Here is a 17,495-nt window from a genome sequence, read left to right as displayed (position 1 = left end):
ATTCATTCAAACTCACTGAAATTCATTCAAATACTCCCAATTTAAAACTGAGGCAGGATAAGAAAGCCTCTGAAGCAACATCGGACATAGTGAGACATTTTTTCAAGACCACTAAGTCTGTGTAGTGATCACCGTGGGGAAAATTTGGCACCAACCCCTTAATCTCTCCCACTTTTTTTATTTGATCATGGGATGTGGGTATCGTTGGCTGAGGAAGCATTTATTGCCCATCCGGAGGGTATTTAAGAGTTAACCACATTGCTGGGGCTCCGGAATCACATGTAAGCCAGACCAGGTGAGGACAGCAGGTTTCCTTCCCTAACGGGCATTCGTGAACCAGGTAGGTTTTTACAACAATCCACAATGGCTTCATGGTCACCATTAGATTTTTAATTCCAGATTTTTATTCAATTCAAATTTCACCATCTGCCATGGTGGGATTCAAACCCTGGGTCCCCAAGAATTGCCCTGGGTCTCTGGATTAGTCATCCAGTGACAACACCACTGCCGCCCCACGTTCTCTCCTTTTGGGTATTTTCCTCTTGCCCTCTCTATCCAAACCCACCCCAAAGCCTCTGCTTTCCCACTCTCCTGCCAACACCCCAAGAATTTCTCTTGAATCTGCACATAGCTACCCACTCTGTCGCTCTTCTCATTCTGCAATGGGTCATCAAGGTGCCGTTGCCATTTCTTTACAAGCAGCCGCCCCAAATGCCCAATCCTCCTCTTTGGCCGATCTTCCCTCATAGCAAACCTCTGCTCCATTCTGAGTAAAATAGCACTCGTTTGCTACCATACTTACTTATCAAATCATTGACAGAGAATCACCAGCAATGGCTTTGTTTCTCATCCCTGTACCATTACCTTTGGAGTGCCTCCAGGACATCATCTTGACATTCTCCTCATTTCATCTACCTGCTGCCTCATGATACCATGATCTGCAGACATGGGCTCAACATTTACAAGTACACTGATGACTCTACTGAGCTCTAACTGTCCACTACCTCCCTTGACCAGACACACTGGCTGGAATTTTACCGGCCCGCCCACCACGGGAACCAGAGTGGGCAAGGGGCGGAGCATTGGGTGGTCCGTTGACCTCGGGCGGGAATTTACAGTTTCGGGATGAGCGAAGCTGTAAAATCCCGCCCATTGTCTCAGTGTTTTTAGACTGCCTGTCGGGTGACATACAGTCTGAGAAATTCTCACTATATTTACGTCCCTTCGTGGCCCAGCAACTCCCTATCAATGTAAGCTCCTCCAGTCTCACAATCCCCTCCCCAAACTCACCATCTGCTCAGGCCTCTTGTGCACCCCACCCTTCCTTTACTCCAGGAGTCACAGCCATGCCTTCAGGTATCCTGGCCTCAAATGATGGAATTCTCTCCATAAACCACCCCCAATTCATCACCTTCCTCACATATCGTTTGTAAGCTTACCTCCTTGATCAGAATTTTGGTTATCTCTCCTAATAACCCTCCCTGTGAAGCATCTTGGGACATTTTGCTACATCAGAGGTTCGGCACGGTAGCACAGTGGTTATCAATGCTGCCTCGCAGCGTCAGAGAGCCGGGTTCAATTCCAGCCTCGGGTGACTGGCTGATGTGGAGTTTGCATGTTCTCCCTGTGCCTGCGTGGGTTTCCTCCGGGTGCTCCGGTTTCCTCCCACACTCCAAAGATGTGCGGGTTAGGTTGATTGGCCAAGCTAAATTGACCATTAGGGTGGGATCTTTTGGCCGTGCTCGCTCCAAAACCAGAAAATCCTGCCCGAGGTCAATGGACCTTTACATGGTCCGCACCCCCACTTCCCCCCTGCTACGATTCCCATGGCGGGCGGGATGGGAAAAATCCCCCCCCCTCTAGTGTCAGGGGGATTAGCAGGGTCAATGCATGGAGTCACAGGGATAGGGCCTGGGTGGGATTGTTGTCAGTCCAGGTTCAATGGGCCAAATGACCTCCTTCTGCACTGTAGGGATTCTATGATTCTATTCTATTCCATTGTATGATTCTACCTGCAAGCTCCTGTTGTTGCTGCTGTCTACTCTGCAGGGTGTTGGTAAGAGAACTGCACCATAGTGCCAAGCAGCTGGTAAAGGCAAATGGGAAACAAGTGTTGATGTGAAGAATTAAGGTGCAGGAATAGAATGAAGTTTATTTATCTGTGTGGCTTTTCTTTTTGCGTCAGGTTTATCACCAAGTGCCTCCTACTCTGAAGAAGAACGTACATTTATTTAACACCTTTCATGACCGTGGGACATTCTGAAGCGTCTCACAGCCAATTAAGTACTTCTGAAGTGTAGTTCTGAAACAATACTATTTGATATTTATAAAGTTAAAATTAAAGATTGATCTTGACAATACTAACTTATTCCTTAAACAGCAGCTCAGAAATAAATCACACTGGGTTTTATGGGGGCTGTTTGCCCACACTTGCCACTATTAAAGCAGATGTGGGTAAAAGCGCCTCACATTGCTGCACCCTCTTCATGTGGAGTCAAGGGCAGATGCCAGAAAAGTCAAAGTAAGTTCAGATGTAGCTCTACACAGGAGCAAACTGGGAACAATGCAACAGCATCCTCATTTCCATCAATTTTGCCTTTCTCCCAATAGCACATGAAAAATTGGCGTAAGGTAAAATTGGCCTTTAGTTGTGTAACAGAATCACAGGGTTGCTACAGTGCAGAAGAAGGTCATTTAGCCCATCGTGTCTGCACCTCCCCTCCAAATGAGCATTATGACTGTGCCACTCCCCTGCCTTTTCTACACACCCTGCACATTGTTTCTATTCAAATAATCGTCTAATGCCCTCTTGAATGCTTGGATTGAACCTGTCTCCACCGCACTTCCAGGTTGTGCATTCTAGACCTGAACCCCTCATTGTGTGAAAATGTTTGTTTTCACAACACATTTGCTTCTTTTGCAAAAAAAAACTGTTCCATCATTAGAGAATTTCTATCTGGAACTGCAGGTCCAGAGGAATATCACTCACTTAACTACATTTTGTGCATGAGAAGAATAGCCATTATAGAATATCTGTGTCGTGAACAGTAAACCAGTCTGAGCTGCCAATGGTCTGATTACACAGATCTTAACAGTCTCTCCAATAACCACCCAGATAGGTGAGGGTCAAGACAGTAATGGTCATTTTATTGGCGTATTAATATAATCAGCCCTATCCCATACTGTCACTATGAGAAATACCATTTAAACATCACTTATTCCATTTTGTTGGACAAAGGAAGGGGAAAGAGTAATGGAAGCCAGAATGATCTATATGCTGTAGAACTGGACATCCTAATGGCTATACATGCTGCTGTGTTACCAACAGTCAACCTGGTTGGGAAGGTATGCAAAGATATACAGCTCTTGAAAGGGTGGCTGGGTGAAACATAGAACTCAAAGTAGGAGTAGGCCATTCGGCCCTTCGAGCCTGCTCCGCCATTCATTTTGATCATATCTGATCATCAAATTCAATACCCTGAACCCGCCCGCCTTCCCCCCATAATCCTTTGATCCCTTTAGCCCCAAGAGCTACATCTAATTTCTTCTTCAAATCAGACAACATTTTGGCCTCAACTACTTTTTGTGGTAGTGAATTCCACACATTCACCACCCTCTCGGTGAAGAAAGTTCTCTTCACCTCAGTTCTGAAAGGTTTGCCCCTTATCCTCAAACCATGACCCCTAGTTCTAGACTCCCCCACCATCAGGAACATTCTTTCTGAATCTACCCTGTCTAACCCTGTTAGAATTTTATAAGTTTCTCTGAGATCCCCTCTCACTCTTCTAAACTCCAGTGATTACAATCCGAACCGACTTAGTCTCTCCTCATATGACAGAACTTGCCATCTCAGGGATCAGCCTGGTAAACCTGCGCTGCACTCCCTTTATAGAATGGGAAGAGGGCAACAGGAACAGAGCAAATATCTTGGGAACACATCCTCCATTGCTTGGTGGCAACTATCCTTCACAAATGTATGAAAGGAAAAGGATACAATGGGCATCACATTCAACACAAAACCTGTGACTCGGCTTCAGTCACTGGGTTCCACATGGCGTTTATCTCAGCAATGTTATGAATGCCTGATGTGGATGACACACTGGCTGGAATTTTACCGGCGTGTCCGCCCCGAAATCGGGGCAGGCAAGCCTTGCAGAACGCTGGCCTCGGGTGGGCAAGGAGGTAAAATTCCGGCAACTGCCTGAAATTCTGGTCGAATTCTTATCCCTAAACCTACTTCCAAAAATAGGCACTGGAGAACTTAGCAAAATGAAAGACTAAAGTTTTCATTTTAAAAAGCAAGAAAATTAAATGAGCAAAGGATGTAAAGCACAAAAAGCAGAAATGTTACAATTTCAGGACAGTCTAAACGAGTACTTCAGAAAACTAGTATTGAACAGGAATAATGTTTGTAACTACTCACCTGCATTAAAGAGAGGATCCTTGGGTTTGCTGTTAAAGAAATAATATTGGACTCAATCGTTATATCAGTAACTCTTACACAGCATACAGTTGCTTTTCTTGTCTAAAAAATAGCAGTTAATTTCTTTTTAAATTGTTGAGCTGATTTGGAACTATCTACAATAGCCATCACACCACCGTCTGCAGGTTATCATCCACAGTGCTGTTACCTGGAACCCTCAGTCAATTCAGCTACCTGAGCCTCATCGGCCTGACGGACGCAAAATACACCGATTGAAGTTGGCCATCAACATCAACATCATGTCAGATTGCTTCAATATCAATCAATGCAGGATTAGGGCGACATGGTGGCACAGTGGTTAGCACTGTTGCCTCACCGCACCAGGGACCCGGGTTCGATTCCTGGCTTGGGTCACTATCTGGGTGGAGTCTGCACGTTCTCCCCAGGCCTGTGTGTGGGTTTCCTCCGAGTGCTTCGGTTTCCTCCCACAGTCCGAAAGACGTGCTGGTTAGGGTGCATTGGCTATGCTAAATTCTCCCTCAGTGTACTCGAACAGGCGCCTGAGTGTGGTGACTAGTGGATTTTCACAGTAACATCTTTGCAGTATTAATGTAAAACTACTTGTGACACTAATAAATAAATAGAATCTCCTCAGGATGAGCTCGTAGCAGACACTGACTGACACCTGAACTGAACTAGGGTATCTTTATTTAGTGATCCTACAAATCTAAATCACCTCATAGTCATTTAAACTGTGCCTTATTAAAGATAAAAACCTGACGCTCTTAACTGGTATTTTGATAAAACATATTTGAAGTTTGCAAAATTTGCCCCTCCCTGGGTCACACTCCGTGTTATTTTGATGTTGAAAACTGAAAAGAATAATAAATCCTCTCAGGCCAACAGATTTAATTCAAGTCTAAGGAAGGGAACATTAATGGTGCTTTTTCCCCCAGCTGATGCTATCTGCTAACTATGGAAGGCTCAAATAACATGTTAACCCTCTTCTCCAAGGCAGAGTACCATTAAACTTGAGTTCAACATTGCAGGCAGTAAAGAAATCTTAGAAGATGTACGTAAGCACTTCAGCTTACCTGTCGCTGGTCTTTTTCCCACTGGAACCACTGCTGGTTGAGCCAGTGCGGGTCCTGCTGTTCTTTGACTCTCCAAAGCTCTCGCGACGTGCAGCTGATGACACTCGTTCAGAAGAGTTGCTTCTCTTCACAGCACTAGGGTAAAAAAAATGGTTCATTCATTCACAAATGTGATGGGTGGGATTTTCCAGCCTCGCTCACCCTGAAACCGGGAAACCTGGCCGGAGGTTAACAGACCTTTACATGGTCCACCCCTCGCCCGCTCCGATTCCCGTGGTGGGCAGGACGGTAAAATTTGCCTCGGTGTCTTTGCTGCAGTTTGTGACTAGTTTTCCAGGTCTTCTCTATGATTTTTCTCTGACTTTTCTATGACAGCAGGCAGCACGGTGGCACAGTGGTTAGCACGGCTGCCTCACATCGCCAGGGACTCGGATTCAATTCCAGTCTTGGGTCACTGTGTGGAGTTTGCACGTTCTCCCCGTGTCTGCGTGGGTTTCCTCCGGGTGCTCTGGTTTCCTCCCACAGTCCAAAGATGTGTGGGTTAGGTTGATTGGCCATGCTAAATTGCCCCTTAGTCTCAGGGGGATTAACAGGGTAAATATGTGGGGTTACAGGAATAGAACCTGGGTGGGATTGTGGTCGGTGCAGACTCGATGAGCCGAATGGCCTCCTTCTGCACTGTAGGGATTCTATGATTCTTATCAAGACGATACTTGAAGAGTCAAAAACACCTTCTCCAATACAAAATTGAATTTGTTTGGAAAAATCCTGCTCGATTTTCCAGTGATTGGATCCCTTGTTAAGTTAAACCCCTTGTAATGTTAAACCTATGCTGGCCATACTCTATTAACACAGAGCAAAGTATGACCGGAATCCTCTGACCACACCCACGGCTGGGATTCTCCAGCACCGCTGCAGTGAACGAAGCTTTGGCTGAGCGCCAAATTCACAGCTTCACGCTGGCAGCGGTAGTGGGGCGACAAGATCGGAGAATCCCGGCCTATGGCCGGAATCGTTATCACTGTTCACGCCGGCGGGATTTTTCCCATCCCGCTGCAGTGAACGGAGATTTGGCTGGGCGCCAAATTCTCCGACCTCGCTGCAGCGGGAATGTGGCGTGGACAGCAGGTAAGACCGCACCCTATGGGTGGACTGTTCCCATCCCGCCCACCACAGGAATCATAGCTGGCGGGGGTGGGGTGGGGGGGGTGGGGACCATGCAAAGGTTTGTTGACCTCGGGTGGGCTTTTCGGTCTTGGAGTGAGCGCGGCTGGAAAATCCCACCCTGTGTGTCTGATTCAACTGGCTGAACCAGACACAGCAAATTTTCTCAGCAAATATATCAATTTCCTGGAATTCTGATCTTTTTATGTGACAACACGGGAATTACCCTGGCAGCTGTTGTGGGCTTTTGAACTTAATGTGAACTTTGATTCTAATCGAGCCTCATTTGATCTTGAGAAAATAAATGGTTTGTACTGGAATTTCCAATTGTTGCTTGTTATTAAAAAAAGACAATGAGAAAACACAGTCATTCTCGGTTACTAGCTGTCCAGGTGAGAATCAGATGACCTGTGTACCGCCAGCACACCACAGAACCATCTGTACACTGAGAAAGAATCCGAGCCTCGTACAATTTAGCACATTGTTCCCATAGAAATTTCTACGACCCATAAATCATTCTTGGTTGAATGTGAAATGATTGAGATAAAGCAAAACGAGTGAAGGAATACACGAGTCATGTCATGGATTACAACATTATCTTTTTGCTTCCGGTTAGCCTGGTTTAATACCAGCCCAGACTTACAGGATGGAAAGCAATCTTCGTAATGGTTCTCTTGGATTTATGTAAAGCTGGTAATGCGGTAAAACCTCACAAGCCGCTTGATGGGCATAATCAAAGTAAAAAATTGACACCCAGCCAAAGAAGGGGGCGTTAGGTCAGAAATCAAATGCTCGGACAAAAAGGCAGGCTAGGAGAAGATTCTTAAAGGTGGAGAAAGGTGCTACAGCAAAGAGGTTTGAGGAAGAAATTCCCGAGCTTAGAGCTTCGTTGGTTGCAGGCACGTCCATCAGTGGTGGAGCAAAGGTCACACACCAGGGTTCAGAGGTAAAGCAAAGGAGATTCCTGAGGGTTGGAGGCCATGAGTAGATTACAGAGATGGGAAGCTTTGGGGACACGGAGGATTTTGAACGCAACGTTGAAATTTCTAATTTGAGGTGTTGGTGGAATTTCTTTTAGGACACTCCCGATCAAGACACAACTCTGAAGCACAGAACAAGTTACGCTTCATTACTGACTCACTCAAAACTGGCAGTCTTGCTCAAACAATTCATTCGAGTTTTAGACATGGGAATTATTAAATGGTGGACCAGCAGGGACAACCTTGCGGGTCTAGCTTTACAATGTGGGTTGTGGGGGTGAAGGAAAGGTACTTAATTTGCATCTGAAACACACAGCAACAGGCTGTGTAAATAATTTGATGCTCAGAGGACAAAATGTGAAAAAAAGTAGCAATCCACAGGCTTTGGGAACACAGAAATGGTGAAAAATAAAGATAAATGGAAAAGTGCTGTCAGGATTTGTTAATGGATCCATAAATGAATCAAGTTACATGGAATTACATAGAATTTACAGCAAAAAACCCCTCCAGGTCATTTGACCTAAATAGTCCACGCTGGTATTCATTCTCCACTCAAGCCTCCTTCCATCCTTTCTAATCTAATGCTATCAGCCTTATCTTCTATTCCCTTTGCCCTCATATTCATTGGATCATAGAATCCCTACAGTGCAGGGTTAGCACTGCTGCCTTACCACGCCAGGGACCCGGGTTCGATTCTAGCCTCGAGTGACTGTCTGACTGGAGTTTGCACATTCTCCCTGTGTCTGCGTGAGTTTCCTCTGGCTGCCTAGTCAAAAGATGTATGGGTTAGGTGGATTGGTCATGCCCTGAGTCTCCCAAGATTTGTAGGTTGGGGGGATTAGTGGGGTAAATACGTGGGGTTATGGAGGTAGGGCCTGGATAAAATGCTCTATCAGAGAGTCGGTGCAGACTTGATGGGCCTCCTCCTGCACTGTAGGATTCTATGAAAATAAATATTGTAAATAAGAAAAGCGAAAGCAATAAACTTGTTTGGACAAATGGGTGCATGGACTTCTCTATGGGATAGACAGAAATTGCAATGTTTAGTTGTGGTAATATTGTGCAACGTTCATTTCAATTCACTTATTGAATGACATTTACAAGTGAACAGCAAGACAACACGACATCAATTGCAACCTGGCAAGAAGTCTTTACACTTTATTTAACCACTTACAGCAGAGGATACCCACCATTATATCCTGCGCCACACAACCCATGCCCCCCAAACATTCCCAACGAATCTGTGCAAACAACAAAGCACACGTTTTCTTTCAAAGAAAATACTGAAAGGAAACAGGGTATTGGAGGGAAACAGGGTAATGTCCTTCAGGAGGCAAATTATTGTCAGTCACTTGTGGGAAGAACATTTTACCCTGCCATAGAGTCATATCAAGCCGGATATTTTATTAACTTATTGCGTTTCTAATGACTATTAAATGAGCTTTGAAGGTAATCATCCAGCTAACACTCTCAAAATCATTTACCTAAGAGCCTGAGAGATGTCGAAAGAACATGCAATGATAAAAGGTCATTCAGGGTAATTTCTATCCAATCAGCTGCCATGTATGATAAAGTCACTGACTGCATCACTAATTATAGCTACTTATGGACATCCATACAAAATAAGAGCCTGTGGGGAACTCATTTCTCCTGAGATTTGTTCTGATTAGAAAGATTTTGTAGGCTGGAATTGTTCCTGCAATTCCCTCCTGGATTCTTCACTGAACAATGGTTGTACTCCTGATTTGGTAGTAATGTTAGAGTGGGTGGGTGAGGGGAAGTAGGGTATTTTGGGCCATCAGTTTACAGATTGTGACTAAGAAAAATTCTGCGGCTGACGAAGGCCATGGTGCTGCCCATTCTTGAGTTACTAGAAAATCTATCACTTTGAGCAATTTGCTAGTTACACGTCACAGGATGGACTGTGGAATGCAATAGGGGACAAAAAGGGGACAAATGTTTCATTGGAAACCCAGAATTGCATTTAGTGAAACTTCCAACAGTTCCAGTCCCAGTCCATCACGCAAACCAGCCTCCCATCCATTGACTCCGTCTACACTTCCTGCTGCCTCGGAAAAGCAACCAGCATAATCAAGGATCCCCACGCACCACGGGCATGCTCTCTTCCACCTTCTTCCATCAGGAAAAAGAAACAGAAGTCTGCGATCATTCAGCAACCGATTCAAGAACAGCTTCTTCCCTGCTGCCATCAGACTTTTGAATGGGCCGACCTTATCACAGAATCACAGATTACTACAGTGCAAAAGACGCCTTTCGGCCCATTGAGTCTGCACCGATGCATGAAAGGCCCTGACCTGCCCACCTAATGCCACTTTCCAGCACTTGGTCCATAGCCTTGAATGATATGGTGTGCTAAGTACTCATCCAGGTATTTTTTAAAGGATGTGAGGCAACCCGCCTCCACCACCCTCCCAGGTAGCACATTTCAGACCGTCATCACCCTCTGGGTAAAAAGGTTTTTCCTCAAATCCCCTATAAACCTTCCACCCCTCACTTTTAACTTGTGACCCTTCAACTAAGGGGAACAGCTGCTCCCTATCTACCCTGTTCATGCCCCTCATAATCTTGAACACCTCAATCAGGTTGCCCCCTCAGTCTTCTCTGCTCCAGAGAAAACAACCCAAGCCCATCCAACCTCTCTTTATAACTTAAATGTTCCATCCCAGGCAACATCCTTACATCCTGGTGAATCTCCTCTGCACCCCTTCCAGTGTGTCATGTACTTCCAATAATGTGTTGACCAGAACTGCACACAGTACTCTAGCTGTGGCCTCACCAAAGTTTTATACAACTCCATCATGACCTCTCTGCTTTTGTAATCTATACCCCGATTGGTAAAGGCGAGTGAGCCATATGCCTTTTTCACCACCCTATTAAACTGCCTTTCCGCCTTCAGAGATCTATGGACAAACACGCCAAGGTTCCTTTGTTCTTATATTAAGTTGATCTTTCTCTACACCCTAGCTATGAATGTAGCACTATATTCTGCACCCTATCCTTTCCTCCTCTCCTATGTATTCTGTGAACGGCATGCTTTGCCTGAATAGCACACAAGAAACAATATTTTTCACTGTATACTAATACATATGACAATAATAAATAAATCAAATCAGTTGTACTGTCACTTTAGATTGCTGAGAGATGTAGTTTTATATTATTAAGGATGTACTAAAGTTTCCAGGAATGGCATTGTCCAAACAACTGGAGAAAGAACGGAACCAAAATCAGTAGCAGGGATAATTCCAGTTGGAGGAATCGAGTGCTCGTATGCAAAAATAAAGCAAGTCACAGTTTTCCGCAAAAAACAATTGTCTTTTGAACAGAGACCTCTCTAACTGGTTGGTGTGTACCGAGAGCATAGTTCATTTCTGCTTCTGGGAAGTGCCTCGAGCTAATTTTCATAGCGGAGGGAGAAGACATTACTTCTCATTTAACAGTGTAGAATGCTTTTGGAAAAAGTGCAGCCTTAACTAAGACTTATACTCTGATCGAGTGGAAATATTGATTTGTCTTTGTCATTGAAAAACCTAAAGAGAGGAAATAAGACTCACAAAAATGAGATCCACTTTAACCAGATAACTCCAATCAAAAATAACTACAGCCACCGAGAAACCAGGAGGCCTTCTTTGGATTATCATTGCAGCACGGTAGCACAGTGGTTAGCACGTTCTCCCCATGTCTGCATGGGTTTCCTCCCACATTCTGAAAGATGTGCTGGTTAGGTGCATTGACCCAAACAGGCACGGGACTGTGGCAACTAAGGAATTTCACAGTAACTTCATTGCAGTGTTAATGTAAGCCTTACTTGTGATTAGTAAATAAAATTTAAACTTTAAAAATCAGAACCCATAATGGGATACTGGGTGATGTGCTAAACCTTAAACTTCAGATTCAGGTAGATAAATGCCCTCCTCCAGTGACACATGCTGCGAACATGGGAAGATGCTATTTGAGAGCATTGCTTGATTGGGGCCACTTTTCCCCTCCAGTTCTGCAGCTTTAGCAAAAAACTGAAAATTAACATGGAAAATATCAATGATTCCCTGTAAAGGTCAGTTTAAAACTTCTTCAGTCCATCCATCACGCAAACCAACCTCCCATCCATTGACTCTCTCTACACTTTCCGCTGCCTCGGAAAAGCAGCCAGCATAATTAAGGACCCCACGCACCCCGGACATTCTCTCTTCCACCTTCTTTCATTGAGAAAAAGATACAAAAGTCTGAGGTCACGTACCAACCGACTCAAGAACAGCTTCTTCTCTGCTGTCATCAGACTTTTGAATGGACCTACCTCACACTAAGTTGATCTTTCTCTACACCTTAGCTATGACTGTAACACTACATTCTGCACTCTCTCCTTCTCTATGCACGGCATGCTTTGTCTGTATGGCACACAAGGAACAATACTTTTCACTGTATACTAATACATGTGACAATAATAAATCAAATCAAAATCAAAATTTTGGTTATTCTAGCTGCAAACGTATTTGTCGCACTTTACGGGTACCCTCTTTGGGTCCAGATAAGCGTATCACAAAATGTGGAGAAAGAGATAAGTGTATTAGCCCAGCGGACTGATCTATTCTACTTTTTATTTCGACTGAGTTCAAGATAACCTCACCTTTTAGCAAGTTTATTCAGTTCAGACATGTTAGCCAGACACCTTTGCTTGCTACATCCAGAAATGAGGTACAGTATGGAAGAGATGAAAATGAATGGCATGCAAAAGACAAAAGGGAAGAAAATCTGTTGAAAACATACAGAGTGTAGGTGAGAACAATCACTTGCTGAAAGCCTGCCTAGCGAAAGTGAAATCCAAGCATTCTCAGTGATATAGAATCATAGAATCCCAACAGTGCAGAAAGAGGCCATTTGGCCCATCGAGCCTGCCCAGGCCCTATCCACATAACCCCACATTTTTACCCTGTTAGTTCCCCTGACACTCTGGGGCAATTGAACATGGCCAATCAACCTAACCCGCACATCTTGGGACTATATTACAAACCATGTAGATTTTTTTTAAAACTCCAACTGGGTTAGATACTGAATTGTTAATAAATGTGCCGCCTCTGTTAATATGCTTGTCTCTTGATAACTAGATGGTGCACATTGATTGCCAGGAGATTTATTCTTGTTTTGCCCAGGGCTTCTGTGTGAAAATCATAGAATCATAGAATCCCTACAGGAGGAGGCCATTCGGCCCATCAAGTCTGTACCGACCACAATCCCACACAGGGCCTATTCCTGTAACCCCACACATTTACCCTGCTAATCCCTCTGACACTAAGGTCAATTTAGCATGGCCAATCCACCTAACCCGTACATCTTTGAACTGTGGGAGGAAACCGGAGCATCCGGAATAAACCCACGCAGACATAGGGAGAACGTGCAAACTCAACACAGACAGTGATCCAAGGCTGGAATTGAACCCGGGTCCCTGGCGCTGTGAGGCAGCAGTGCTAAGTGCTGTGCCACCGTGCCACAGGGAGTTTGAATCATGGAGCTGAATCTTATCAGCTGTGGATGGGGAAGCACTATGGAGGTGGGGGGGGGGGGGGGGGGGGGGGGGGGGAGGTAGGATAGATGCATGTCAGGCCATGTTTCGGAGACAATCCCACTTCCGAGCAATCTGGATAGAGACAGGGTCAGATCGAAACCAGCCAGCTCACCTCAGTGGCAGTTAAGTGCCTAAATGTGGCACAATGGTCCTGCTGCCAGGACCATCACAACGGGCGTCCTCTGTGAGGCCAAAGCGCAGCAGTTGGGTGCAGGGAGCCTCCCAGCCAGGGGGCCAGCAAGGCCACCTTTAATATTCCTCTATCCATCCCAGGTCCATGACTGCCAGAAGGCCAGAGCTGGATGCCAGCCTAAGGAAGGGTTGGTTCCCGCCTTCACGATGCTGGCCTGTGGCCTCTCTTTTCTTAACATTTTTTTGAAGGATTCAGAGGGTGTCTTCTTCTTGACGTGCCCTTGTGATCTCCCACCCACAGTGGAAGCACCCACCTCTCGCCTGGTGGAACCAGCAGGCACCTGGATCCTTGGGTGCTCCCACTGGCCCTCCTTCTTTCTCATTGTCCACCTCCTGGAGGATCGCAAAGGTGGGCGGGCCTCAGAAGTCATCGGGGTGGGGATGTGGAGATGGTTCCAGTCCACATTTAAAAACTAAGGAAGTGAATTTCCGTCCAAAGTGTTATGCAGTTCAGAAGGAGACCATCTGGCCTGTTATACTTCTTTAAAAGAACTATCCACTCCCTTGTTTCTCCCTCCAACACCACTACCCTCCCCCTCCTCCCCCTGCCACCCACCCCACTCCCACCCCTACCCAGTGCCTGCGGATTCTTCATTTTCAAATATGTAGCCAATTCCTTTTTGGAAGTTACCAAGAAATCTGTTTTCACTCATCTTCTGGGCAATACACTCCAAATCATAACAAACTGCTGCATTGAAAAACATTCTCCTCTTCTCGCCTGTGATTCTTTTGCCAGTGATCTTAAACTCTTATTCTCTGATTATCGTCACTCCCTGAACTCTAGCCTGCCTACTGTGTCAGAACCAAGCTATCTTTGCCTCTATTAAACCTCTTTGCTGTTCTAAGGAGAATGATCACAACTTTTCTAATCATCCCATAGAATGAGCTTTCCTGAATCTGATATCGTTTTGGCAAGATGGGATTGCCAAATGATATTCCTCTGCACCATCTCCAAAGGGGAGTGGGGGGGTGTGGGGTGTGTGGGGGGTATGTGTGGCGGGGTGTGTGTGTGTGTGAGTGAGTGCGTGTGTGCATGTGTGTGTGTCTGTGTGTGTATGTGTGCGTGTGTGTATGCATGTGTGTGTGGGTGTGTGTGCATGTGTACATGCATGCGTGTGTGTGTGTGCATGTGTGTGTGTAGGTGTGCGTGCATGCGTGTGTGTATGTGTGCGTGCGTGCGTGTGTGCATGTGTGTGTATGTGTGTACGCATGTGTGTGTGCATGGGCATGCGTGCATGTGTGTATGTATGTGCACGTGCATGCGTGTATGTGTGCATGCATGTGTGTAGGTGTGTGTGCATGCATGTGTGTGTGTGCGTGCATGTGTGTTTGTTTGTGTGTGTGTGTGCATGATGGGGAATCACTGATTGATCTCCCTGTGGGGGTCGTTGAGGAAGAGTTCCCCTGGTAACAGACAATGGCCTGCCTCTCTGGAACTCATCACCTGAGCCTTTTATGTGACAGGCCCAGGACTGGACCTGCTGAAGTGTAGTCCCAGCCAGGGGCTGGTGTGTGTACACCACAGTAGCGGTTTTACTTTGCATTCTGTAATAAACCACGTTCCTTTCCAGTCGGGCTTCCTGAGTCATTACTCAATGGCTCACCATTACTCCGTTCTTTTCTGTTGGGAATGATCCAGGGTCCCTTTCCAACCCCTCCCAGCAGTAAAACCAGGGGCTTGCCCTGATGGGAAATGAAGCGCACAGCCACCAGAGTGTGCCACCAGAGTGCCATGCCCCTGCCACCTGCACACGGCAACAAAGCAAAACTGGAGCAAAAGTGAAAAAAAAAGCAAAAGCAATCCCAGATCAATGTATGAGGGAGATTAACCATCATTCCTTGCAAACATCTTCATTTCTTTGAAACAAAGGGTTCTCATTTTAAAAGCATACACCAGAGATAGTGGAATGCCTGCCTGAAAGCCTGCTCAATAATGATGCTCAATAATGACTTTATTTAAAAATTCTGCCTAATTAGTTGAAGGAAGGTTTCCCTTAACGACGGCTCCTAATTTATATGGCAAGAAATATTATCTTGACTAGCAATTTGGAACATATTAGTCACTAAGGAGGTCAAAATGAAAGCAACCTTTATAGAATTCTAGCTTTGTGTTACTCGAGCTAATCAATACAATATTAATTTGACCGTCTGGGACAGCTTTTAATCCCGTCCCACCAATCGTTAATGAGATGGAGTTTTATCCATTGGGCAGCTCATTCTGATATTAAAAAGAACCTTTGTGTCATGTGTAACGACATTTTAAAATTACTTGCACTGTTGCTATTAATAGTATGTCCTTGCTACGTTTGCAGTTACGTATGTGTGTGCTGGGTCACTGTGACATCTTTCGGTCTGCGTAGCCAGTTCAAGGGAACTCAATTATTCGGGCAAAGCCATTCTGCATACATAATCGCAAAGTCATTAAAATACTACCCTACTGTCCAAATCAGCTGGGAATAAATTTATCCGTGTAAATTAAATGAAGACTCTTCCTGGGAAAGATGCCAAAAATGTGGTCAATACTAACAGCTGAAATTTAAAAAAAAGTTAAAATAGGAATCCTCGAATGCTAATTTGTGAAGACTTAGAGCCGTAAAACAAATCATTTCACTGTGAAACCGACAAGGTGCCTTCTATTTATGAGGTGAACAGAGAAATAAATTTGATAGAAGAGCTCGTCTTACTGGCTGCGTTAATAGAGCTGTATAATCTCACAGTCACAATGGACGCTTTGATAACATATTCCTCTGTTAGCATGTTGAGCAATTAATCATTATCCAAAGGTTCAAGTGCGTAAATAAAAATTTATTTTTAATTTATTCTTTCATGGGATGTGGGTGGCACTGGCAAGGCCAGCATTTGTTACCCGTCCCTAATTGCCCCTGTAACTGTGTAGCTAGTGAGGCCATTCCGGGAGGATGGTTAAGGGTCAGCCACGATGGAGTCACTTGTAAGGTCAGACCAGGCAAGGTGGACACATTTCCTTCCCTGAAGGGCATGAATGAACCAGATGGTTTTTTTATATATCAATTGATGATAGTTTTAGAGTCACTATTATTTCAGCAGCGTTATGTTCCAGGTTGGATTCACTGAATTTATATTCCATCAGCTGCCGCGGTGAGATTCGAACCCTAGACCGGGCCTCGACTCGTTCAGTGACATTACCACTTCACCATCGTCTCACCACTGATAACTGTACAATGAATAGAGCAGCATGGCAACAATACAATGAACAGGCCGCCGATTTTTTAAAAAATCAATCTTTTGCTAATTTAATAAAATAAAAATACATCTGCATTTATGGGGAGGAGGAGGTCAAGGAGGGCGACGGGGGTCAAATCGTGGAGGACCTCGGGCAATGGACAGGGCCTGCAAGGGGCTAAGGCGTCCTTATTGCCTCTCGTTTTGGGGACAAGTGGGACTAGGGCATCAAGATCTCTTCCACCATGGGGTCTTGCATCTTGTCACTTCTGTGGTGCCTCCGGGAGGTCATCGTGATGGTGGCTACATTGATGGGCAGGGCACTAAAGTGATACTCCGGACGCTGCAGGAGAAGGATGATGACTTTCATTGAGGACAGAGCGATGCTCCTCTTATCCTCAGTGAAGTATCTGACTCCTGCCTGGCAGAGAGCAGAGTGTGAGCTGCCACTGGATGGGCTGATTTAGGGGCCCCGAGAGGCTGAATGACACATCTCAGCTGCTTGGCCTCCTCTGAGATCAGGGGTCATGGCGTTTTCAGCATCTACTGATGAGGTGGACAGACCCTCACACATTTTCAGCCGATGACATCCTCATTACTAAAGACTGCTGGCAGACAAGAGAGGCCTGAACATTGCTGGGAGAGATGCGGGGGGGGGGGGGCACAAGCTTGCCCTGAGGGGCTGGGACCTTGAGGGGCCGGGCCTTGTCTTCAGTGTTTTGCTCCTTGGTTGGAGGTGTATCACTCAGAAGGACAGGGCTGGCAGATGGGCTGAATCAGATGGGCTGGACACCCCCAGGGTCTCTTGGGTGGAAGGCCCTGGACTGCGATTCTGCCAATCCTCTTCCCTTCGGGTGCTTGGG

The 17,495-nt window shown here is 45.5% G+C and overlaps 1 protein-coding gene across 4 annotated transcripts in view; it reads right to left on the bottom strand.

Moving 5' to 3' along the window:
* Positions 1-17,495, bottom strand: part of eml1 (EMAP like 1) — a 218,787-nt gene that overhangs the window by 42,794 nt on the left and 158,498 nt on the right. For all 4 annotated transcript variants that reach the window (XM_078234091.1, XM_078234092.1, XM_078234090.1 and 1 more), the window contains exons 4-5: positions 5,518-5,652; positions 4,424-4,452 (exon numbers count right to left, since the gene is read on the bottom strand). In XM_078234091.1, the coding sequence (XP_078090217.1) occupies positions 4,424-4,452; positions 5,518-5,652 (164 nt within the window). The remainder of the gene's footprint in view (positions 1-4,423; positions 4,453-5,517; positions 5,653-17,495) is intronic.

Source organism: Mustelus asterias, chromosome 18, assembly GCF_964213995.1.
Source record: "Mustelus asterias chromosome 18, sMusAst1.hap1.1, whole genome shotgun sequence".
In the NCBI taxonomy this organism is placed as follows: Eukaryota; Metazoa; Chordata; class Chondrichthyes; order Carcharhiniformes; family Triakidae; genus Mustelus; species Mustelus asterias.
Note: the sequence above shows the minus strand (reverse complement) of the source record. Positions and strands in the feature narration are given on the sequence as shown.